The 25004-nt window shown below is 40.7% G+C and overlaps 1 protein-coding gene across 3 annotated transcripts in view; it reads right to left on the minus strand.

Moving 5' to 3' along the window:
* LOC132827851 (dynein axonemal heavy chain 9-like) overlaps nt 1–25004 on the minus strand; it is a 504454-nt gene that overhangs the window by 159797 nt on the left and 319653 nt on the right. For all 3 annotated transcript variants that reach the window (XM_060844602.1, XM_060844601.1, XM_060844600.1), the window contains 2 exons: nt 13693–13928; nt 2496–2618 (listed from right to left, as the gene is read on the minus strand). In XM_060844602.1, coding sequence (XP_060700585.1) covers nt 2496–2618; nt 13693–13928 — 359 coding nt within the window. The remainder of the gene's footprint in view (nt 1–2495; nt 2619–13692; nt 13929–25004) is intronic.

The raw sequence follows: 25004 nt of genomic DNA on the forward strand, positions 1-25004 counted from the left end.
TGGATGTGGGAAGGATTTGGAAGTGGAGGAGGAGTGGACCAGGGTGTGGAGGGTGGGGTTGGTGATGGAGGCTGACAAAGCAGGGGAGGAAATATATGTCTGGTAGTGGCATTCCGCTGGAAATGGCACTAATAGCAGCCAATGATCCTGGCGGTGGATGTCTGGTGGGAAGTGGGGTGAGGACCAGTGAGATCCTATTGCAGTTGTGGAAGGTTTGGGAGTGGGTGAGAGCTGAGGTGGAGATGGGTTGGACTTGGCTGGGGAATCCTCAGTTGAGGAAGGTAGTGGACATTTTAGATGTGTCCTTGTAGAAGTTAGCATCATCAGAACAGATGCAATGGGGCCAAAGGAACTGACAGAATGGAACAGAATCTTTCCAGGAAGCAGGGTGTAAGGATGCATAGTCCAGGTAACTGTGGGAGTCAGTGGGTGGCCAGCCTATCCCCACGAAACGGAAACAGAGATGTCAACAAAACAAAGGGAGGAGTCAGAGATAGACCAGGTGGAGGTAAGGAGGGGTGGAAATCGGAAGCAAAATCCATAAATGTTTCCAATTTAGGAAGAGAGGGGGAAGCAGCACCGATGATATCATCATTAACTGTAGACAGTTGTGAGTGGGGCCAGAGTAAGACTGGAACAAGGAATGTAGCCCACAAAGAGACAGGCATAACTCGGGCTCATGCGACCTGAAGAAAGTGAGAGGAGATAAAGGAGAAGTTGTTCAAGTGACAGTGAAATTGGACAGAGGAGAGTGGTGGTGGATGGGACTGGTCATACCTTATTCCTCAGGAAGAAGTGGACGGCCCTGAGACCATTAGGCTGGCTGGTCCATCTGGGGTACAATCAATTAGGGCGGCACGATGGCACAGTGGTTAGCACTGCTGCCTCACAGCACCAGAGACCTGGGTTCAATTCCCGACTCAGGCGACTGACTGTGTGGAGTTTGCACGTTCTCCCCGTGTCTGCGTGGGTTTCCTCCGGGTGCTCCGGTTTCCTCCCACAGTCACAAAGACGTGCGGGTCAGGTGAATTGGCCATGCTAAATTGCCCGTAGTGTTAGGTAAGGGGTAAATGTAAAGGTATGGGTGGGTTGCGCTTCGGCGGGTCGGTGTGGACTTGTTGGGCCGAAGGGCCTGTTTCCACACTGTAAGTCTAATACCCTGGGGGAATCCATCAATGATGGCAAACCTCAATGCTCTCTATTCCTGCACAGGCCCACGTATCTCAAAATGGACGCACTTCTTCACCCTGTAGAATATGGTGTCCATAACCTTCTTGCTATCATGATGAGTTGCCAACTGATAGATAGCCCACAATTTAAACTGGTCCCTAGAAAGACCCTGACACACTCAAAGTAAACACCTTGGTGACATCTAGAGCAGCAGGTCACTACATCCATGGAGGCCAGGTGATATCATCTCCTCATGGTCAAAAGTGCAAATGTGTGAGATAGGTGGACAATAAGTCTCGGTGCCTAGCCTTTTGAATTTAGTTGACCTTGCAGTGGTTCACCTGATGTCTTAAGTAGTCACTTCTTTTCCTTACAATTCCTCATGCTGCTCATTCACCTCTTTCTGAGAGGAGAGTACATTTTTCAAAGCTCCTTCTTGATGTTCATTCACCAGCACTTATAATATTCACAGCACCTCAAGTCTCACTTTCTTAAGAATTATGTCATGTTTAGGTTTCAAGTTCCAGTGACACCCACTAGGAATGAAATTTGAAATACGCACTGCCCCATTTACGAAAGGAAGTCCAGCCCAAGGAACCTGACTTGGGAAGCAGCTCATTCATTATGAAATGGTGGGTCCAGTATGAAATTGAAGGTATTACAGCACGACATAACACTTATGAGCATGGAGCCTCTTAATATGATGCATTCGGCACTATGGACTAGCTAGATCGATTTGTTGGTTTAATTTTCTGGTTGGGTATTTTGTACGTTCTATGCTGAAACCACTCAAAAACTTATGTTTAGGAGGACCATTGCTTCACTGACCAGATCCCCACGGTAAATTGATTTGATAAGATTTGTAGTTCTGTCACAAAAGAATCAGTTTTCAGGAACTATTAGGGATGTGGTTGGGAATATGCTCTTGGTAATGGTGACCATGAAATTATTATTGATAAAAAAAAACTCATCTGGTTTACTAATGCCCTTTAAAGCAGGAAGTCTGCCATCCTTACCTGGTGTGGCCTACCCTGAGTAACTTCGCACCCCCAGCAATACGATTGACTCCTAACTGCTCTATGAAATGATTGACTGGACCATTTAGTTCAAGGGCAATCGGGGATGGGCAACAGCAATACCAACCTCCTATTCAAGCATTAAGAGAAATTGAACTTGCACTCCATCAGTCAACTCCTATGACACAACGGGTTTCGAAGAGATTGGGCAGTGTCCTGAAAGAAAAAACTTCCCGATTCAGGCATTCCCCAGAGATGACTACACACACTAGTGAAAATTCTCAAAGGGTGTTCGTCGCATTTTCTTACCTGCCCTTTTTAATGGTTTCTCGACCCAATAAAGGACCCAGTACAGGATCCACTGATTCTTCCAAATTTTCAATTAGCACTGCTTCACCTGCCCCAAGAGCATTCTCCATAATATCTAAGTACCTTAAAAGAAAATGAAAAAACAATTCAATTGTCTCATATTCTTCTTCATTTACCATATTGTTATAGTTATGTACAATGATCCATTAATGCACAACCTCACACAGAGTTTCTGTGTAATCATTATTGTTTTAAATAGATAACTGTCTTCACTGGAGGCTAATCTTAATATTATCCTCAGAAACAGCTCAATTAACTCATTTCAAAATGGGTGATTTAAAGCAGAATTACTCTCAAAAACAACCATGCTGGACAAATGATGCACTCTCTTACCTTTGCTTAGTAGGTGCGTTGCAAATATCAATTCTTTTGTCACTGATAACACACCAAAATCTGTTCAAATTTTAAATCACAAGAAACAACAGCAGCAGCAACTGAAGAGATACAATCTGATTGCTCACAACGATGTACACCAGTGTCCGTATTTGCTTCATCTCTAATAAATTAAACACTAAGTGTTCCACAGTTTGTAGCATTTTAATCGGTACAAGATGACTTACATTCTAGCTGAATCATTCCCTTAAAGGTCAAATTATAAAACACATGTTTCAATGCCAGCAGGTAGATTTGTAACTCATAACACAAATGCTTAATTTGTGCACTTAGGAATTAGAAAGAATACTTACCTGTTACTTCCTCAATCACCAATTTAAAAATGTTAATTCACTCAATACCTAAAGCTTTTTGAGAGAGACAGTTCAAGGTTTCAATGGCTCTTTCCATGAAAAAGTTGTATCCTGATTTCAAGTAAAAATGCTCTAACTCTAATGATAATGTTACACCACATGATCTAGATTCCTTAACACAGAAGATTGTTGATCTTGATGAACCATGTGCAATTCTTATATCTTTCTAAAGCTCTGCACTGTTGTGTGCTGCAGTGTCAACCACTGTTGACTTTTGGTTGGGTAGAATGTTGCCACCCAATTCCCCTTCCTAAATATGTTTTCCATCAATCTGTTCAGAGATGTTATGACAAACATCTGGAGCCAGAAAGATTTGAACATGGGCCTCCTAACCCAGAGGAATGCACCACAGCATGACAGCCCTCCAATTCCCCTTCCCAAAAATATTATTAATTAACCTGTTCAGTCATAGTGTTGCACACCTCTGGAGCAGGCAGGACTGGAGGCAGGGACGTTACTACTGTGCCACAAGAACCTTGTAATAATCAGATATGTTATGACATCCCTTGGAGCAGATGGGACTTGAATCCAAGCCTCCTGACCCAGAGGTGGGACACCACCACTACACCACAGGTCTGCTCAGTTTCCTTTCCTATGCTGATTCTAAGGCCTTACTTAATTAGCAGCGGTGAAGGGTAAAGATTCAAAGAAGAGGCATTTAGCTTACATTACAAGATGCAGTTTACTGCATGATAGCAATGGATACGAGTCAAGAATACAGAACATCCTCGAATATCCAAACATCAAATATCCGAATTTTGGATTTTCCAAATAAGATCTCAAGGTCCCGTAAAAATGCTATCCATTATCCAATGGATAATCTGTTATCTGAACAATCAGTTATCCAAACAAAATACACGCCGTCCATCTCGTTTGGATAATCGAGATTGTGCTGTAATTATTAAGTCCATTGGAAGCCATAGATGACACAACTGTCTCTATGGGACGCCATGCTAAACTGTTTTCTCTCCACAAAAAACCATGTAATATCAGATCGCATCGCACTAAATACAGTTTCAACACAAGCTCTTTCAGAACTATTAGCTTACACAACATGGATTAGAGCACAATTCATTCATCTCTACTCAATTATAGAAACTGTCAAGTGAAGAGGCAGAGTAACAGAAGAGTGAAATGTGTTCAAGTGCAAATCTTCAGCTTTTTTTTTGGTGGATTGATGGTTGGAGACTTTCTTCTGGGGAGAAAATGGACCACGTGCCCATCTTGCCGTGAAATGTCTCTTGATAATTAAAAATACTGAAGCATGAGCAGTATTCCAAATGGCTTCAACAACTGCAGCCTTGTTCCTGCTGAAGGAATGACTACAAAGCCAAGAAGGAGGAAAAGATAAGATTTTCAGTATATTCAATCACATTTATTAAAATAGTCTGATGTTGATTTACAGTACCACAGAAAGTTCACATATTTTAAACATCAATTGTAACAGACGGGGTACGGTTGGAAAAAGCTGTTAAGCAAAGTACAGCATCTGGAACCCTGCACAAGGAAGACTCATTGTGACAGATGGACAATATAAAAACATGGACTGATCTCTCTACGGCAGTGAAGGCAATGGAAAATAGCACTTAGTGAAAAAAGATTGTTTGTGGAGTGTGGTCAGCTCTCATCATCAGAATGGGTGGAAGACAGACCAGAGAAGTCTTAAAACAGAAATAATTATTGACAAAGTTGATCTGAGCACATAAATATAGTCATGACTAATTCTCAAGACAGCTATCTCCTATAGATGATATGAAAGCAAACCCAGACCTCAAAAATCCTTCAATTCAGCTTGGAGTTCCAAAGGAATCAAAAATCACCCCTTTATAAAGTTGCATGAAGAAATGAGAATTATTGCAGATGGAGAAATTAAATTCATTTAGATTCTAGTCGATTATATCAGCTACTAAAGAATAAAAACAAAACAACCAGTTCAGTAAATTTATTTAATATATTATCACTTGTATCTAGGCACAGGGAAAAGTGGATAATGTACCACATTCAGGCACCATCTTGGATTACAGCATATATTACTGACATGGTAAAATTCTGAACAAAATTAATATTAAATTGATATTACTAAAACTGAAACAGCTTCAAAAGATCATCTTTCCCTCTCTGTAGCTTTCCCCCTCTTTGCTCCTCCAGTCTCCACTCTCCGACATCACCCATGCTGTCCTGGCAATGTGCTCCTGATGCAGTTGCTTCCCTGTCCACCGCCTCAGAGCTGAAGATGGCTATGCTCCATGGGTCTCCCACCTCGTCTGGCATTGAACATCGACTGAAGATTCCTGGCTCCAAGTTGACCGACGGGGTCCTAGCTTGTCCACCGACACCGCCAACCAAGACAGAGATACACAGGGCCTTGGCCTCCTGTAGGAAGACAGCTGCAGGAAGCTCAAGGGCAACTGAAACTAAAACAAGGTTACCAAGCTGGAGAGACAACGATAAAACCATGTGGATGCAGCAGAACTGATGGCATGAGCCATGATGATCTGAGTCCCATTTTGGAATTAAAGAGGTAATCTAGATAAACTTGAAGATGCAACACCAGCTTGGGATGCTTTAAGCTCAAGATACCATCTTGATGAATGAGCTGATGTCTGTGTGACATACAGCCATCGAGAGAATCATTGAAGAGGCTGATTAACAGTGAAGCTGTCTGTGAATGTTCATTTAGGGGCTACAAGATGTTATGGAGGATAGTACTTCATTTAATGACCTCTCCAACACCAACCAGTTTAATGGCACTAAACAAGTCATTGCTGTGTGTCTTAAGTGCTCCTTAAAGCCTAGTTAAACTTATATCGTTCACACGTTGAGACTGGTGATGTCTGAAGATGGCTTTTGAAACACATCGGGAAAATTTCTTTTGTCAAGACTTCCCAAACACTTCAGCAACATTTATTCTAAACATCCTCTCAGGTTTTCAATTTTAAAAGAAAAGTGATGGGTGTGCTGCTTCTCCTCTTGAATACCTTACAGCAGTCATTCCCAAACTTTTCAATGACCACACACAGTTCAATGAATCAAACAACTGCAAAACGCACCCACTTTTTTCAACTGAACTGACTGCTCATAACCATCTCATTTACTTGTATTTTTTAAGGTTTCAGTCTTTCTAACGAGCTTTACAACAGAGTGCATACAACAAGCTAAAGAAGGATCAAAAGCATTAATGTTTCAAATCCACTGACAAAATTACACCTTTGACTGCAAACATAGACATGCTCAACTACTTCTAACTATTCACAGCACCCTGAGTCTGTTCTGCACACTGCACTCAGTTCACGAGTCTGAATTTTGCAGACAATATTTCATGTTTGTAACAAAAGGCTAATTGATATTAAATAATTGAACTGATATATAATTAACATTCAATGGATCACAGCAAACAGTGTGCAGTAAATTACAACTTGCCAGGTTAGTGGGAAACATTGGCCTGTTGGTGTGTGCAGAGCCATTTGATCTGAGGAGGAACCGATGAGAGGTCCACCCACAAATCTAGCTCCTTCTATTGTGTATTTTTAATGTATGCAAGTGTTAAAAATGTTGGCCCTCAGAGCTATACCATTGGAAATGGCAAGCGTACAGTAACAACAAGTATCATCAGGTGCTCACGTACCACAGTCAGCCAAAACTCACACAAAGACACCTCTTCAAATGTCAGCTTCAAAATGCAGCCTACACATTCCCTTTTTCTCTGAACTTCAACTTTTGCAATGAATCTGAAGGAAGTGAACAAATTATGCATCCAGTTCTAGACTTGCGTATGTGCCAAGGGGAAGCAGAATTCAACTTCAAGTGAATCCCCTGCCGCCGAATGTTGTCAAAGGCCCAGTTTTGTCCTGAAACCTTGAAGTCTACCGGTGATAGTCAGGATTAGCTTGTTCTTCCTGTTCATTTTATTACTCAATCTCATTCAGGTGGGCTGAAAATATCTGCTGGATATCCATCATGATTATGAAGAAGGAAGTCTTCACATTGAATTTCACTCCTTTCTACAAAATTTCATTTGGACAGTTCCCTTGGCACACCTGTTGAAAACCACTGCCTTAAATACCAAGAGAAAGCCAATGATTGGCTTTTAGCTCTTGCTAGAGGTCTTGCTTGGTCAGCAGGAGGAACCAGGGGAGTGAGGTCTAGCATCAGCCTTTGAAGGAAAGATAACAAACATTGCCTCCGATGCACTAGACATCTTGATGCTGTTTGAGTTCTCCAAGCAAGACAAGGAAGGTTAAAAGTAAACAAAAAAACAAAGAAAGTAAAGTAAAAGTAAAAGTGGATGGTGTAGATGGGTTTCAGGCTCAGGAGTCCAAGTGCCCTGTTACTCTGCCGCCATCTTGACCAGAGGTTTTTCCCCTGGAGCATCGGAGGCTGATGGGTGACCTTACAGAAGTTTATAAATAGGGTAAATAGACAAGATGTTTTCCCTGAGGAAAACCGACATTGAAGTTAAAGTCTATCAATTGCACTAACAAGTCAGCAATACTTATGTAGCAGGTTGGGGTTTGGGAGGTTATTTCAAATGTCGAAACTACTGATAGGTGAAAGGAGTCTTTTAGAATCAAGAACAAGTGGCATAATGAGGTAAAATGCATCGACTCTTTGACCAGTGTCTGAAACTAGCACCAGAAGAATGAGGCAAATGGCTATCTTGCCTGACAGCTATAGCTCATCAATACAATGGACTCAGAATACACTCAGTATTTTCGATCAGGAGGTCATTGTACAAAATGATGCAACTACACAAAGTTTATTTCTGGTCTGCAAAAGGAGTCTTTTAGCTCAACAATAGGCTCCATCCTGGCAAAAATATGATTTCAAATCTTCACTCAGTGGGGCGGCATGGTGGCTCAGTGGTTAGTACTACTGCCTCACAGCATCAGGGCCCAGGCTCGATTCCAACCTCGAGCGACTGCCTGTTTGGAGTTTGTACATTCTCCCTGAGTCTGCATGGGTTTCCTCCGGGTGCTCCGGTTTCCTCCCACAGTCCAAAGATGTGCAGGTTAGGTGAATTGGCCATGCTAAATTTCCCATAGTGTTAGGTGCATTAGTCAGAGGGAAATGGGTCTGGGTGGGATACTCTTCGGAGGGTCGGTGTGGTCTTGTTAGGCCGAAAGGCCCATTTACACACTGTAGGGAATCTAATCTAATCTGAGTCTAATCTAACATGGCAGCTGTCAACAAGATTGTGGTTGAAAGGCCTATTTTGGGATGTTGGTATATAATCTAGGCTCAATAACACAGAAAAGCCATTTTCTCACAGCTGATGTCTTTCAGAGGAGGTGTTAAGCTGAAATGCTGAACAGATAGATGTTAAAAGGTCCCATGTGTTTTCAAGGGAAGTTAGGGAGTTAGCTGTTGGTTAATGTTTTGCCCCTTTACTGAACCATATCACTAATGTTTGAGGATTTTTTTTGTGCATGATAATTAGCTTGTTTATTTTCTTAAATATTATTAGTGACTGGTGTGGAATTTAACATGTAGCACTTGAAAAGGCTGAGGAAGGGAAGAGAATTAGATAAATGCATGTTTTTTTTCAAAAGGAGACACAATGTTTAGCTTTTCAGCACGATCAGGACAAAGGTAATTGTAACCATTTGGCAATATGCATACAAACTAACATAGCGATCACAAGCAAAGATAGGTCATTGAATAAAATCATAGCTCCTCTGACTGTAACCTGACATTCCTATGCTGCCCACCCCGATAACCTTTTACCGTCTGTTTAACAAGAATCCATCTGCCACCATCCTTAAAAATGTTCAAGGATTCTGCTTCAGGAAGAATGGTCCAAAGACTCTCAATGCTTAGACAGAAAACATTTGCCGAAACTCTGTTTAAAATTGATTGCCCGTGCGTTTTAAACGGTGATCCCTTGTTCAAGATTATCCCAGTCAAGGAAACATCCTTTCCACATCTAATCTGGTAAGACCCTTCAGGATTATATATGTTTCAATCAAGTCACCTCTTGCTCTTCTAAACTCTGGCATATTGCTAAATCTTTTGGTATTCAAACAAACATTAAGCATTCTTGCTGCGCAACATGTCATAATTTATATAAATTTATTTCTTTATGCCCAGCTGGTGCCATCGAGTCAAAAACACCAACTAATCCATCGTAGCTCCTGGCAATACAGTAGTAGGAATCAAACAAAATCACACGTTGACATATACTGCTGCTTGTAGAGACTTGGAGACTCTCCAGCTTGGATTCTTTACACGATCAACAGCGAGGGGAGTGTACTTCGACCTTCAGCTGGATCTTCTGCAATCACTTCAACCTGACAACTGACTGGCTTTCATTTCTCGTAACACTGCCTGGATGGAGATGGGGTGGATATCAGAGAGTGTGCATGCTGGAGAATGCAAATGAACTGCTTGCCTTCACTCAAGTTGCTATCAGACTCACCAGACAGCTCAACCTGCATTATGACAAAGCATATTCCAGCAAGTATGATTTCAGGCAACTTTCAGAGGAATTGGAAAGCCAAAATGTGAGCAGATCTTAGCAGTGATATTGTCATCTAACTCATATTGCACTTATAGCAAGGCTTTATATTATCAAAGTTGGACGGCAATCATTATATCTGTACATCGGATTTAAATAATAATTTAAATAAATATGTTTCCTTATGTCCTGTTGGTGCCAGCAAATCAAAAATGACAATTAGTCGATCGCAGTTCCTGACAAGTTAGTATCTGTACATCTGATTCCTTTATATTCAATATTATATGATGTTAGAGAGTTTTAAGAAGATTTGTAGCTCAGGCTACAAAGCCAAAAGGTTCATTTCCAGATGTTTTGTCACCCTACTAGGTAACATCTTCAGTGGGCCACCAGGCGAAACACTGCTGCAGATTCCTGCTTTCTATTTAATTGTTTGGGTTTCTTTGGACTGGTGATGTCATTTCCTGTGGTGATGTCATTTCCTTTTTTCTCAGGGGGTGGTAGATGGAGTCTAACTTGATGTGTTTGTTGATAGAGTTCCGGTTGGAAAGCAATGCTTCTAGAAATTCTTATGCATGTCTCTGTTTGGCTTGTCCTAGGATGGATGTGTTGCCCCAGTTGAAGTGGTGAGCTTCCTTATCTGTATGGTTATCAAAATACCATGCAAGAACTGTAACAAACACTACATTGGACAAACAGGCAGAAAACTGCCACCAGAATACATAAACATCAACTAGCCACGAAACAACATGACCCTCTCTCACTAGTATCCTTATATACAGATGAGGAAGGACACTACTTTGATTGGGACAACACATCCATCCTAGGAGTAGCCAAACAGACAGATGCACGAGAATCCCCAGAAGCAGAGCATTCCAACTGGAACTCTATCAACAAACACACCGAGTTAGACCCCCATCTATCACCCCCTGAGGAAACGAACAGGAAATGGAATCACCACAGGAAATGTCACCAAACGAAATGACATCACCAACCCAAAGAAACCCAAACATATAAATAGAAAGCAGGAATTATCAACAGTGCTTCGCCCGGAGGCCCATTGAAGATGTTACCTAGCAGGGTGACAAAACGTCTGGAAATGAACCTTCTGGCTCAGCAAGAAAACCTACATCCAGAACCTCAACCTGAGCTATAAATCTTCTCAAAACCTGCTATGAACCTTCCAGCTCAGCGAGCAAACCTACATCCATTATATGATATGGTTTGTGGTATTCTGTGTGCTCGTCCATGTAACATGTCCAATAAATAGATGGGCTGTTGTCGAGACAGACGGCTTGAAATTATAACATCAAATATCTACACAGCCATAACATCATAAATTTCAACTGATAAGCAGCAACTGACATTTATCTGACACAAGTGTTAGATAATGACCATCCCCAACTAGAGATTTCTAACCATTGCCCTTGATTTCAAAAGCATTATCATCACTGAACCCCACACCATCAACTTCAGAGGGGCTAGCATTAACCAAAAATTTAACTGGACCAGCCTTATACATTGTGGCTGGAAGGGACGGTCAGAGGCTAGGTATTCTGCAGTAAGCAATTCACCACTGGACTCCCTAATGCCTGTATATTATCTACAAGGTGTGAGTCTGGAGTGGAGAAGTGGTGATGCTCTCCATTTGCTTTGGTGGCTGCAATTCCAACAACATTCAAGAAGCTCAACACTACTCAGGATAAAGCAGCTGGCTTGATTGGCAGCTCATCCATCACCTTCAATACATTCCCTTCACTACAGATATACAGTGGCAGCAATGTTCCATCTACAAGTTGCACTATAGCAATGTGGGCGGCATGGTGGTACAGTGGTTAGCACTGCTGTCTCACAGCGCCTGAGACCCGGGTTCAATTCCCGACTCAGGCGACTGACTGTGTGGAGTTTGCACGTTCTCCCCATGTCTGCGTGGGTTTCCTCCGGGTGCTCCGGTTTCCTCCCACAGTCCAAAGATGTGCGGGTCAGGTGAATTGGCCAAGCTAAATTGCCCGTAGTGTTAGGTAAGAGGTAAATGTAGGGGTATGGGTGGGTTTCGCTTTGGCGGGTCAGTGTGGACTTGTTGGGCCGAAGGGCCTGTTTCCACACTGTAAGTAATCTAAGATGCCAGGCAATCTGTTCCAAGCCAAGAACTCACCAAAACTCCATCGACAGTCCCTTACAACTCACCACTTCCACCACTTAGACGACCAGGGCCAGCACATGCATGGAAACACCACCACTTTCAATTCCACTCAAAGTCACCACCATCACTTCAAACTATGTCAGTGTTCCTTCACTGTAGCTGAGTCACATCTTGGAATGCCCTCGCCAACACCACTATTGGTGCCCCTAAACCCCAAACGGTTCAAGAAAGCAGCTCACCACGTCCAGGGCGATTAGGGACGGACAATAAATGCTGGGCTAGTCAGCAATGCCCATATCTCTCAAATGAATAAAAAAGACTGATCTCTGTCCCTTCAAAGATACAGCTGAGTTTTTGCAGTATCTACTGTCAAACTTCTAATTGCTACTTATGTATTTTCCTTCAAGATACTTGCCCAGTTTGACCTTGAAGTTACATATAAAATCGCTATGGTTAAGCTACAAAAGAAAATAATAGAAATTCCCAAGTCGTTTTGCACTGGATTTATTTTCATTGTACTTCTCGATTAGACTCGGACAAACACTTACACAATCAGTAAATATGCCAGAAAAGTGAATAAGAAATGCCGAAAAATGACCAAATAATCAGATACTACACTTTCGCAATTAATCTGAGCCAATGACCTTTAAGGGTAGTACAATACGTAATTTATTTTCCTCTTTCATGCAATGTGAACTTTGCTTGCTAAGCCAGTGTTCATTGTGCATCCCTATTGTCCTTGAGAAGCTGACGCTAAGCCAACCTTTTTGAAACACTGCAATCAACTTGGTAAAGGTAAAGATCCAGTAATTCCTCTCTGACTCCATTAAGTGATTGAAGCTAACAGTGGGCACCAATTTGGCCTTAATCGGTTGGTGCAAAATACCCATTATGGCACCAAAGGAAATGTAGTAGCATATACAGAAAACTGTCTGTTTAAATGGGATTAAAGAGGTTCAGCGCTGTTAGGAAGGGAATTCCCAGTCATGAGCAGCATCAGTGAAGGAACAGTGATGTAGTTCCAAATCAGGATGGGTTACCGTTAGCTCAGAAATTAACTTCTTTGTGGTGATGCTCCTATTGTTCTGCTACCCTCTCCTTTCAAGACCACAGCCTGAGATTTGGAAGATGGCATCCCAGCAGATTTGGCAAAGGTTGCTGCACTGTACCTTGCACATGATATGCACTGATGCCAATCCATGCTAATGTTGGAAACAATTAATGATTAAAGTATTGGAGTGGGTGCTGACCAAGTGAGCTGCTTTGTCCTGGATGGCAGCAAGCTTTTTGAACATCAATGAAGTTGCACTCCTTCAAGCAAGTGGAAAGCATTCTATCACACTCCTGACTTGTGTCTTGTAGATGGTGCAAAGCATTGCAGACTCAGAAGGTGAGCTAGTCACTGCAACATTTCAAGTCTCTGACCTGCCCTTGTAAACACAATATCTGTGTGATTTAGTTTCTGGTCAATAGTTACCCGTCAGTTGTTGCTGGTGGAAGACTTGATGATGATGATGATGATAATGACTACTAAGCAGAGATGGTCTATTTCCCTTTCATTATCATTAGCTAGCATTTGTGTGGTACAAATGTTAGTTGCTAATGCCATGGCCACAAAGGCTGCTAAAACTACGCAAAAGTACTTTAACCCAATCGAACATGGCAAACATAGAGTTAAGACTGAGCTGCTGCAATGCCACATTAATTACTGGCTTCATCACAACAGTTCCTTCTAATGGTGACCAGTTGGAAATAGAATTTCATTACACATAAGCAAGTTATGAATTATTTTACCCTCTCTGGCCGATCCTGACGACTCGGAGATCCTCTCCATACTTGTTCTTGATCCACTTGATACCCTGCAGTTGGGGATCGATCACAAGGGGCCAGCGCTCACAGTTGGTCAAGATGGTTGCATTCTCCGTGGACATTCTGTCAGCTGGGAGGCCTTCATTCTGCCAGGTCGCAACATCAGCATCATCTGTCAGCATGGTCAAGGGATCCAAGTCAGAAGTTACAGGGATCGGAACCTGAACATGGGAAAACAAGTGTTGGACACCATCGTGAAGACCATAGTATGAAAGCACAGCAAGGTTTTTCCATTCTCTTCCACCTCTTTTTTTAAAATCCACTTACTCTTCTAAAGCAGCTAGGTTTCTGGAATTGCTGTAAATATAGTGAATCAATATTTTCTGAAAGCATGCATTCATGTTTCTCCCAAGTGATTTGATAATGGTGGATGAATGCCTGGAAAATGATATAGAGTAAACAACTTGCTGGTCCGTCAAGCCCATTTCACACAGTCTCATGCAGCACAGACTTCCTTCCCCACTCAGAGCTACTGAAGCTCCTGGAAGGGGCAGAGAAACAGATGCAAACCCAAGTTAATTAGAGGGAAAAATCCAGGAAATTTCTCTCAGATTGCCCGAAATGATTGAAACTATCAGAGGGCATCAGATTGGCCTTAATTGGTTGGTGCAAAATATATCTTATACTTTGGCATAAAATACTTGGCACAGACAGAAATGTAGGAGATAGTGAGGACTGTAGATGTTGGAGAGACAGTGTTGATAAAGCGTGGTGCTAGAAAAAGCACAGTAGGTCAAACAGCATCAGAGGAGCAAGAGAGCCAACTTTTTGGGCATAACCTTTCTTCAGGACTGGGGAGGGGGGAGGGAGCTGAGACACTAATGGGGAAAGGTAGGTGGGATTGTGATTGGTGGGAGAAGGTAGGATTGAGGGGATGGTGATAGGTCAGAGAGGAGGGCAGAGCAGATAGGTGGGAAGGAAGATGGACAGGTGGGTAAGGTCAAGAGAGCGTATATGATTCAGAGGGCTGGATCTGGGATGGGGTTGGGGGAGGGGAGATCTGGAAACTGACGAATTCAATGTTGAGGCCATGTGGTTGTAGGCTTCCTAGGCAGAAGATGAGGTGTTCTTCCTTCAGTTTGTAGGTGGCCTTTTTTAGATGGTGGAGGATGTCCAGAATGGATATGTCCTCAGGGGAGTGGGAGGGGGAGTTGAAGTGGATGGCCACTGGAAGGTTAGATTGGTTGATACAGACCAGAGGTGTTCCCTCAGCTGTTCTGTGAGGTTGAGCTCGATCTCTCTGACGTAGAGGAGACCACATCGAGAACAACAAATGCAATAACTGAGGTTGGAAGATGTACACATACATAGAAAACTGTCTGTTTGTATGGGATGCATGAGGTACAAGGTGGTGTTGGCCGTGTGGCATTACTGCTGCACTGTTAATCCAGAGACCCCAGGTAATGTTGCAGGGACACAGGATTGAATCCCACCAACCTGGATGGTAGAAATTGAATTCAATAATTCTATATGTGACTCCAGACCCACAGCAATGTGGTTGACTCTTAAAAGTTCTCTGGGAAATTAGGGATGGACAATAAATACTGACCTGGCCAGCAAACCTCTCATCCCACGCTTAAATTAAAAATAAGGAGAAGCATTGCAGTGATTCAAGAAGAGTTAGGTGTAAAAATTTACAATGGTTAGTGCAAGAGTAAGTTTGGATCTTGACAAATAATACATGATTTGAACTGAAGAATAGGACACACAACCTTCAAACTTGCTGATAATACAAAAGCAGGTTGGTTGCAAAATAAGGAGGAGGACTGTAATGACTTCAGGAATGCATAAGATAACTTAGTTGTGCAGGCAAGGAGTTGGCAGCTACAGGTTTGAATGAAGAAGAATAAATAATACAGTTGGGGAGAAAAACAGTGCATGGGATTATACAATCAATAAAGGGCATAAGTGATGAAAAAAATTCACAAGCTCAAATATTTCATTCTCTGCAAATGTGAGTACAATAGCAAATTGTTTCACATAATTAATGCCTTTTTAATTACTTTGTAAGACTAAAGTTGCAAAATTAACGGAGTACATTTAGAGCAATGTGCACAATTTCTGTATTCAATTTTCAAAAGCCATTTAAAAAAAAATTTTAACAAGTCAACACAACTGACAAAGAGAAGCAGTAGTTGTGGGAAAAGTCCAGAGATACTGGGATTCTTTCCAGTGAAGCTGCATACGCGAAGCGTTCATGAAGATCCTTCGAAGATGTGTTCTCTGTGTTGAGAATATCAAACACAAAGTGGAGAACCACTTTGTGGAATATTTGCTCAGTCCACTAACATAACTCCAGCCTTCTGGTTGTTTGCCATTTTACCCCAACAGCTTGCTCTCATGCTCATAGAAATATCAACAGTTTTGTCTTTGGAGTGTTCCAGAACAGCCCAATGCAAGTTGGAGAAATAGGATCTAATTTCTTGATTAACATTTAGTCTAGAAGGCTGTAAAGTGCCCGAAGAACTACTCCAATCTAAATGTTAAAGAAATCAATTTCAGGCCATAAATTCTGTCCTCCATTTCCCACCCCCTCCAACTCTAACGCAGTGTGTCATTTTCATAGTTAAAAATCACACGACACCAGGTTATAGTCCAACAGGTTTAATTGGAAGCACTAGTTTTCATAGCGCTGCTCCTTCATCAACCACCTGATGAAGGAGCGTCACTCCGAAAGCTAGTGTTTCCAATTAAACCTGTTGGACTATAACCTGGTGTTACGTGATATTTAACTTTGTATACCCCAGTCCCAACTCCAGCATCTCCAAATCATGTCATTTTCATGCTTTTGCTTTTACCAGAGCTGATCTACATTCTGTTATTAATACCTCCTCTGGAGCCAGCTATTTGTATATAACCATTGCTACTCTCATGGCCTTTGTACTTTCCTCCACCCTTTGATATTGCCTTTGCTTCACTTGTTCCTGCCCATTCTTTTTATGCAATATAAAACCCATCAATTTCTACCTCTCTTTAGTTTGAAAGAAGAGCCATATTGTACTCAAAACCAGCTCTGTTTCCCTCTCTATTAATGCTGTCAGACTTACCCGGGTTCAATTCCCGACTCCCGGGTTCAATTCCCGACTCAGGCGACTGACTGTGTGGAGTTTGCACGTTCTCCCCATGTCTGCGTGGGTTTCCTCCGGGTGCTCCGGTTTCCTCCCACAGTCCAAAGATGTGCGGGTTAGGTGAATTGGCCAAGCTAAATTGCCCGTAGTGTTAGGTAAGGGGTAAATGTAGGGGTATGGGTGGGTTGCGCTTCGGCAGGTCGGTGTGGACTTGTTGGGCCGAAGGGCCTGTTTCCACACTGTAAGTCTAATCTAATCTAAAACCTGCTGAGGTTCTTCTGCAGTTTCTGGTTTTGTTACAAAATAAGAGATAGTCTTCTGGAAGTAGAGGGTGTGGTCAAGGTACAAAATCAGAAATAGGTATTTTGCATCTGTATTCACTACGAGAGTGTAACGTGGACGAAATGAGAGAAAAAAAAACACTTTTAAACCCAAGGAGTTATGCATGTTTTGAAAGTAAGGAATTTGATTGTCAATGTTATTTGTGTAACTGTGGGTTTCACTAATGTGCAAACGGACTGGAGTCGAGGGCTTGTTTACAAGTAAACTGAATGGCGTGGAAGTGTGGTCAATTCTCAATGAAAAGTCTCCTCTGCCCACCAACAGAGCTAATATACAGAGTGCCACTTTGATTCCTTATGGACCCGAACCTTTCTTTGCTCCAGAACACTTACAAAATGTCTCTTTCCTTTCTTTTATCTCTAGTGGTTTTCATGCCCATTCTTTGCTTTCCTAATTTTTTTTTCAAGTAACCCCTGCACCTTCTACACATCTTTAGGGCTTCAGGTGTTTTGGAGTCTTCAACATTGACCATAAAATTCCAAGTTTTCCCGATATATTTCTGCAATGGTGATATGGAGATGCCGCCGTTGGACTGGGGGTGGACAAAATCAGAAGTCACACTGTGCCAAGTTTTAGTCCAACAAGTTTATTTGAAATCACAAGCTTTTGAAGTGCTGCTATTAATGACATAGATGACAAAACTGAATGTACTGTTGCCACGTTTGTGAATGACAAAAAAAAAGTAGGTGGGGAAGCAAGTTGTGAAGATGTCACAAGGAACCTACGGAGGAATACAGATATATTTAGCAAATGTGCAAAAACTTAGCAGATGGAATATATTGTGGGAAAATCAAAGATTTACACTTTGGAAAGAAGAATGAAAGAGCTGAATATTATTTTAAAAGAGAGATACTTCAGAGAGCTGCAGCTTGGATTTTTTTCCTGTATTTTAAAAGAAATGATGTAAGGAATAGTGAAATTTGCTAAAACTATTTTAAGGTACTAGTCAGACAATAGCTGGAAGACTGTGAATGGTCTGGGACCTATTGTTTAAGGAAATATGTACTGGCAATTGGAGGCAGCCCAGAGAAGATTCACAAGGCTGATCCGAAGTATGGAGGGGCTGCCTTATGAGGAGAGGTTTGACCTGTGCTCATTGGCGTTTAAAAGAATGAGAGGTGGCCTTATTGAAACATAGTAAAGTGACGCGACAGGACAGATGTGGAACGGCCCTTGTGGGAGTAAACTAAGAATATGAGGCCACCCTTTTAAGACATCAACGAGGAGCAATTTCCTCTCTCAGAGGGTAGTCACTCTGTGGAATTCTTTACCACAGAGTATTGTAAAGTTTGGGTTATTAAGTATATTCAAAGCTGTGATAGACAGATTTTTCAACAGTGAAGGAATCAAGGGTTGCAGGGCAAAGGCAGAAAAGGGCAGTTGAGGATTGGGTGATCAGTTATCATCTCATTGGTGAGGTAGACTCAATGGGGTAAATGGCCTACTTCTGCACCTATGATTTTGTAGTCTGACTGATTTTTTTTCTTTGGGCATGTAGTTCTTCAACTTTAATTTTGTCTGTATGGCTTTGTTGTGTAGGGGGGAGTTTATAAGGGGTGAGGTGGGGTCAGGCTGAGTTTTAATTTGTAAAGTTTACTTAATTGCTTATCTGTAGCTGGAATCTAATTACCTGTGATAAACAGTCACTTACTAAGTACAGAAAACTGGTCCACATATTCTATCAACTTTGGTCTGAAAATCCAGTAGTTTGGGCATTGTGCATATTTCTTTGAGAAACTTTACATTTTGTGCTGGCTCCAGGAGTAGCAGGGCTTTCTTTTTCAGTCCACTATCCTAACAAAGTCATGACAAGAGAATGCTCCCAATGTAGCAGTAAAGAAACAACAGAAAACCACTATTGAACAAAACTTGACAAAGGGTGATGCTAAAATGCTGATTTTACTCAAAGCAATATTGGTCTGAATAGGATATTCCTCTCTTTACTGAGGGATGGAAAAGTGGAAATTGCTGTGGAATCCTCCATGGGATATGGGCATCTCATCAGATGGCTGGGGGTTTGCAACTTGAGCACTCCTGATTCAAAATGGGAGAATAAATACAAATACAGTCCGGCCAGCCAAGTGCAAGGTGATTGGCAAAAGAATCAAAGATACAAATGCATTTTTTTTGAATGAACACACTAAGCTCTAGAGGTTGGAAAACACCATCTGCACATAGCTCAATAATGACATCCAAAAGACAATTGGGTAAGCGCTTGAAGGAAAACAAACTCTTTACAGGGTTCTAAGGAAAAGGCAGAGGGACTGAGATTAACTGGACAGCCCTCTAACAAAGAAACCGCAGAGAAATAATGGTCCAAATGATGTGCCTATATGCCATAAAATGCTATGATTTTAAGAAAGGGTATCATGACTTGCCAATTCACATTGGAGTTGTCAAATTGCTGGCTGAAAGGAAAAATCTAAGTGGATCATATTGAAAAATATCTGCACTGTGGAAATATTTAGCGAAGCATCCTCAACAATAAATGACATCAGCCAATATAAATTGGAGAATGCAAATTCTATGTTAGATTTCACTGGAATGATTTTATGATGTGAACTGTCAACACATAATTCAAAGGAATTAAAACTATTTAAATGGTATAGGATCTATTACTTATCAAAGTTCATCTTAAAGCTCAATTAAAATTTGAGATGTTATTGAATCAATTTCATTAGAAGGCAGTGTTCGTCTTTTATATCCATAGTTTTACTAATGATTGGGTTAGAGAAGAGAGTAAATTATAAAGTATAAATGACACTCTGGACATGACTTAATGATGTACACTAGCAGTAGCAGGATCCTTTTTTTTATTGAATATTTTAATAGGATGGAGGTAACATAGATTTGAGTGGAACTTATTGCCAGTCCTTGCCTGTCAGTCAGTTCCCAATATCAAATCAAGAATATTAATATCAATGACCTATGAGCGTTATTTATTGATGACTGAATATTATTTCAGTCAATATTGGGACAAGATGATTGAAACACAACTTAATCTTTAAGATGTGGGGAGATCCTTTGAAAATACACTACCACTTAAAGTGGATAGGTGTTTACAAGCAACTTTGGAATTAATCATTACAATCTGCCTGCCTTTAAGGCAGCAGGGCACTTTTCAGCAACCACTTTGGGCTTTAGGATTTTTCTCCCATGTCAAAATTGTTCATTAAGCAAAAACAAAGAACCGCAATGATGGAAAACTGAAACTGTTTTCTGTTTTTCTCCAGCTAAACAGAAATAGCTGGAGAAACTCAGCAGGTTTGACAGCACCTGCTGAGGTAAAGCAGAGTTAACATTTCAGATCCAATTACCCTTTTTCTAGTGACAGTCAGCCCTGAAGAAGATTGGTATATGTGCTGAAGGTAAGGGAGAGAGGAGCCCAGACCAAGAGAGAGAGAGAGAGAGAGAGAGAGAGAGAGAGAGAGAGAGAGAGAAAAGAGCAGTTAGGCAAACAAAAGAATGGATAATGGTGAGCTGGAGAAAAAGAAAAAGCTGCTAATGGGAACCATCAGTGGGTAACAATAGGTTGGTTGTGGTGAAAGCAGAACATGTGATGACAAGGCTTGGTGTGTGGGGGTGGGGAAAGATATGGGAGAAAGTGCTCAGGCACTAAAGTTACTGAACTCTGAACGCTGCAGTGCCCCTAGGTAGTCCGAGCATGTCACTTTCTGTAATCACTACTGAAGAAGGGTCAATGGATCCAAAACATTAGTTCTGCTCTCTCTACAGATGCTGCCAGATCTGATGAGTTTTGCCAGCTATTTCTGTTTGTGCTTAATTTTCTTTTCATTCCTGTCTGAGAACGTGACCGAGTTATGTTAAACTTTTAAAAGTGACAGGTCCTTTGTGAGGATGATAAACTAAAAACATATCAAGTTGCATTTTTTAATGTATTTTCAAGGCAGATAACGTTGGCCTATTAAACAAATTACTCTTTCAAATAAAGCTATATGTTGCATCACCAAAGAAACCACTATCTGTTAATGGTTGTTGACACAGGCTGTCTGAACAAAAAAATGAACCACAATCTTATTACACACATAAATCTCGGTTTATCAGCAAACTCAATGATGTTTATGCACATATGTAAAGATAAATATTTTAACATTGCACAGTGACTGCACGGTACAACTAAATTGGTGGCTAGCTTTTACATTACTTAGTGTCACATCAGTTTAGTAATACTCTCTAACATATGCTGTGTAGGTTAAATCCCAAGAAAAAAACAATCAAAAGAGCTCATTAATACCTTTTTGTGAACATCACTATACATCAAAGATATGGACACTGAAACAGCCCCTGCTGACATTAAAGTGATTGAATGTGAGTAAAACATCACAAACTAAATAGTATTTATTCTTTTTTAGGACAAACCATTAGAAGGCTAGCTGAACACTTCGATCTAATCTCTGGATTTGCTGACGGTTAAAAACAAGTTTTGACATTATCTGCACCTCCTGATTAGAGGAGGACCTTTGATCCAACTTCTAGCCATGCATTTCACACTGTAGAGTAAAATGCCTTGTGACAAAGGGTTTTGAATCAGAAACTATGCTGCCCAACTTAAGAGGACTCTATAGGAGCATTAAAATCATGTTCATTAACTGATTTGATAACATAGTCACACTCCATTCTTCAGAAGGAGACATTTGTCGAAGAGAAGAGGAGTGGTCCAGTTTATACCATGTTGTTTGTTGTTGAGTAGCCATAGTAACAATAACAACAATTCCCACAGCACAGAATTAATTAATAGACTCTAGCAGAAAAGAGTAATGGCATCAGCTACAAATGCAACTAAAAGTACTTCAATTCTGATGGTCCTCTATAGATTGAGAAACACTGCAGCTTCAGACAGTACATAATTAAGCACACCGCTGCAATTTAGCAATTCAAACAACGATGCAAAATACAGAAAAAGCATGCAGTTAGCTCAGTTCAGAGAATGTAAATGTAGTGGGTTCAGTCCACTCTCTTGAATTCATTCTATTCTAACTTTTAGCACTCGTGACACCTACAACTCACCCTGCTTTAATGTGAATGAGGAGACCATCTCATCATTTCCCTATCTCATTCCAAAAATGGTATCTGCCTAAGCCTCTTCTTTTTGCACAACTGAAGCAGATATTTGCTGTTAGGTTGTTTGATTCAAATCAGACATGATTACAGGTTAGACTCAAAACAGTAGATCATCATTCAGTGTATTGCTTGTTGCTATCCATGGAGTGAGTGGACTAATATAATATTAATCAGTTCACAACTGCAGTGTGACAGTAAATATGGCAACACAGGATTTATATTCACATAACAATTAGTTCCTAGCTCTTTACCAATAGCATAATGGTTATACAAACATCGCAGCTTTAACAAAGTTGCCACTCCATTCTAATAATAATGATTGTTCATTCTATAGTATTATAGTGCATTGCAACACGATAATGAGCAGGGTAACAGAATAGCATTGATCACGAGAATTTTTCATTACGGCTCGTGCAGTGGGAATTAGTGGAATGGTGGAGAAAGAGTATCAAGGCAGAGACCTGAAGGTTTAGGGTTAGGTCAAAAAGTGCCACTGGGAAAGGTCAGAAGAGCCAAGAGAAGATTAGAAGGGTTTAGGGGAGGCATTTAGAAAATTATAGGAAGAGGTCAGGAGGGTCAGGTAATCTCCCAGGTAAGACAATATTAAGTTTCATAAGCTTGCATTTTGTTAGGAAGGAAAGCCACTAATTTCCTATCTTCAAAGGAGAGTAAATAGATGAAAAGGTGGACTTGCAATTGGAAAGTGCTTTCACCATCACTGGACATTTCAAGGTAAGGTACAGCTCAAGCTCTTTCTGAAGTTTAGTAATTCTTCTAAAAGCCGAAAAGCAAGTGCCAATTTGGGTACAGGAAGCTCCCGCAACCATCAATGTGCTAAAATCTGTTTTCTGTCATCTTGGGTTAAAGGATAACTCTCTGTTCAGCTGAAAAGTATTGGGACTTTAGGGGCAAACCAGTGTTGCTAGTGGGTAAGTGGGTATAAGGCTGTCTTCAGGACATTTCAGGAATCATTGAGTGGGGAAGGTAGATTTGAGGTGCAAACTGTTTTTCGTATGTCACCATACACACAAATTCCAACCATGTGTACACAGAGACAGCTTCAAATGAGTGAAATCAAATACAAATATCAGGAAGTACTACTGCCAAGAGTAAACAACACTTTGAGAAAGTGACCTTTGAGATAAACTGCTGGAAGCGAAAATGCTGCAATCATTCAAGTAACAATTGAATACTGCATTGCTACCTCAAAATCAGCTTCTGAATCTACATCATCATGTTTTATTGAAAAGAAAATTCCACCCAAAAGGTTTGGTGCACTCAACTCAGCCCACTCCATCAGAAGACAAAAATACAAAGAAATCATTGCAATTAAGCACAAGAACCAGTTGGTCACTGGACTCAATACTGGGATTCTGATTTGATGATAAAATAAGATCAGGAATGAAGTTCACAATAATCTCAGCAAATGCACAAGCCTTTCCACTGCAACACCACACAAAACTTGGTTATGATATCCCTTTATTAACCATTAGATCAAGTGGTTTTGTTTTTCTGCTGATATATCTGTTTTGCTGAAATAACTAATAAAACTCAAACACCCTTTTACGGTAGAAGCACTGGAACAAAAGAAAATTAATAAAGGTAAAGCATTTCAGGAGAAACAAATAGATGACAGTTCCTAAGCTGAATTAATGAAAGTTTTCAATTATTAAAAAGGCAGCAAACAGTTTATGAAACACTTCTATCTTCATTTCCATTTAGCTGAATGATATGCTCTGGTAAAAGATTTATAAGATGGGAATTTCAGATATTCTTTGAATAGTAAGTTGCTTTATCTCACAAATCAGACACTTAATCACAATTACCAGGAATCGTTGTTACAATTGAACGTGACTGGATATGTAAATCTGTGGATAGTGCATTGATACCAATTCTACATGATGCTAATAATGCACCCTGTCAACTGCCCACTTTACGACAAAAATATGTGGAAAAAAAAATTAAACACGCTACTTTAAAATTCTGCAGTCCGGGAACTAAATTTGAATGCAATTCAACCTTACTGTGTGAAAGCCTACAAACTCGGCTGACTGCAACCATTACGCATGTATAAATGGCTCACCCTCATTTCAAATATGCAGAATTTCACCCAATAAACATGCTCAAAATTCACAAGTGCAGAGAGGCAATCAGGAGGTGGGGATAAATACTCAACTAGCAAAATGGCTGGACTATGCTATCTTTGAGCTGAAGGAATGCTTATGTGAGCATTACTCCTAGGGGTATAGAAATGGACTGATGCTATCACATCTTAGATCAGTGACAAAGGACATCAACCAAAGCATAGCCTAGAGAGAAATTTTTTTTGGTTATTCAGGTCACATTGTCAGCATCATATTCACATGCCTAAATTCCTCAAAATGGCACTTCTCCCTATTAATATAGACACAGATTTAGTTTTTGCAAATCCCCGATTTCATCAACATCCTTATACCAAAGTTACGTTTTTTCACAGTCTGAACTAAGCAAATATCAAAGGAAAAGACATATAGGAATAATGAATAACTCATTGGGAACAGTAATGCAACATACATTTGTAGTTGCTTTTACATTGACTGTTTTAATTTGAATTCCAGGAGATGGGTTCCATGTGCCAACATTCAGAGTTTAATCCAGATTTTTACGAGTTTATGACTCTACCATAAGCTCAAAAGAACGATCAATTTTGTCAACAACGGAGACAAGTTCTCAGACAAAAACCTCCCAGAATATCAGCTAAACAAA

The sequence above is a fragment of the Hemiscyllium ocellatum genome, chromosome 25, assembly GCF_020745735.1.
Source record: "Hemiscyllium ocellatum isolate sHemOce1 chromosome 25, sHemOce1.pat.X.cur, whole genome shotgun sequence".
NCBI classification, from domain to species: Eukaryota; Metazoa; Chordata; class Chondrichthyes; order Orectolobiformes; family Hemiscylliidae; genus Hemiscyllium; species Hemiscyllium ocellatum.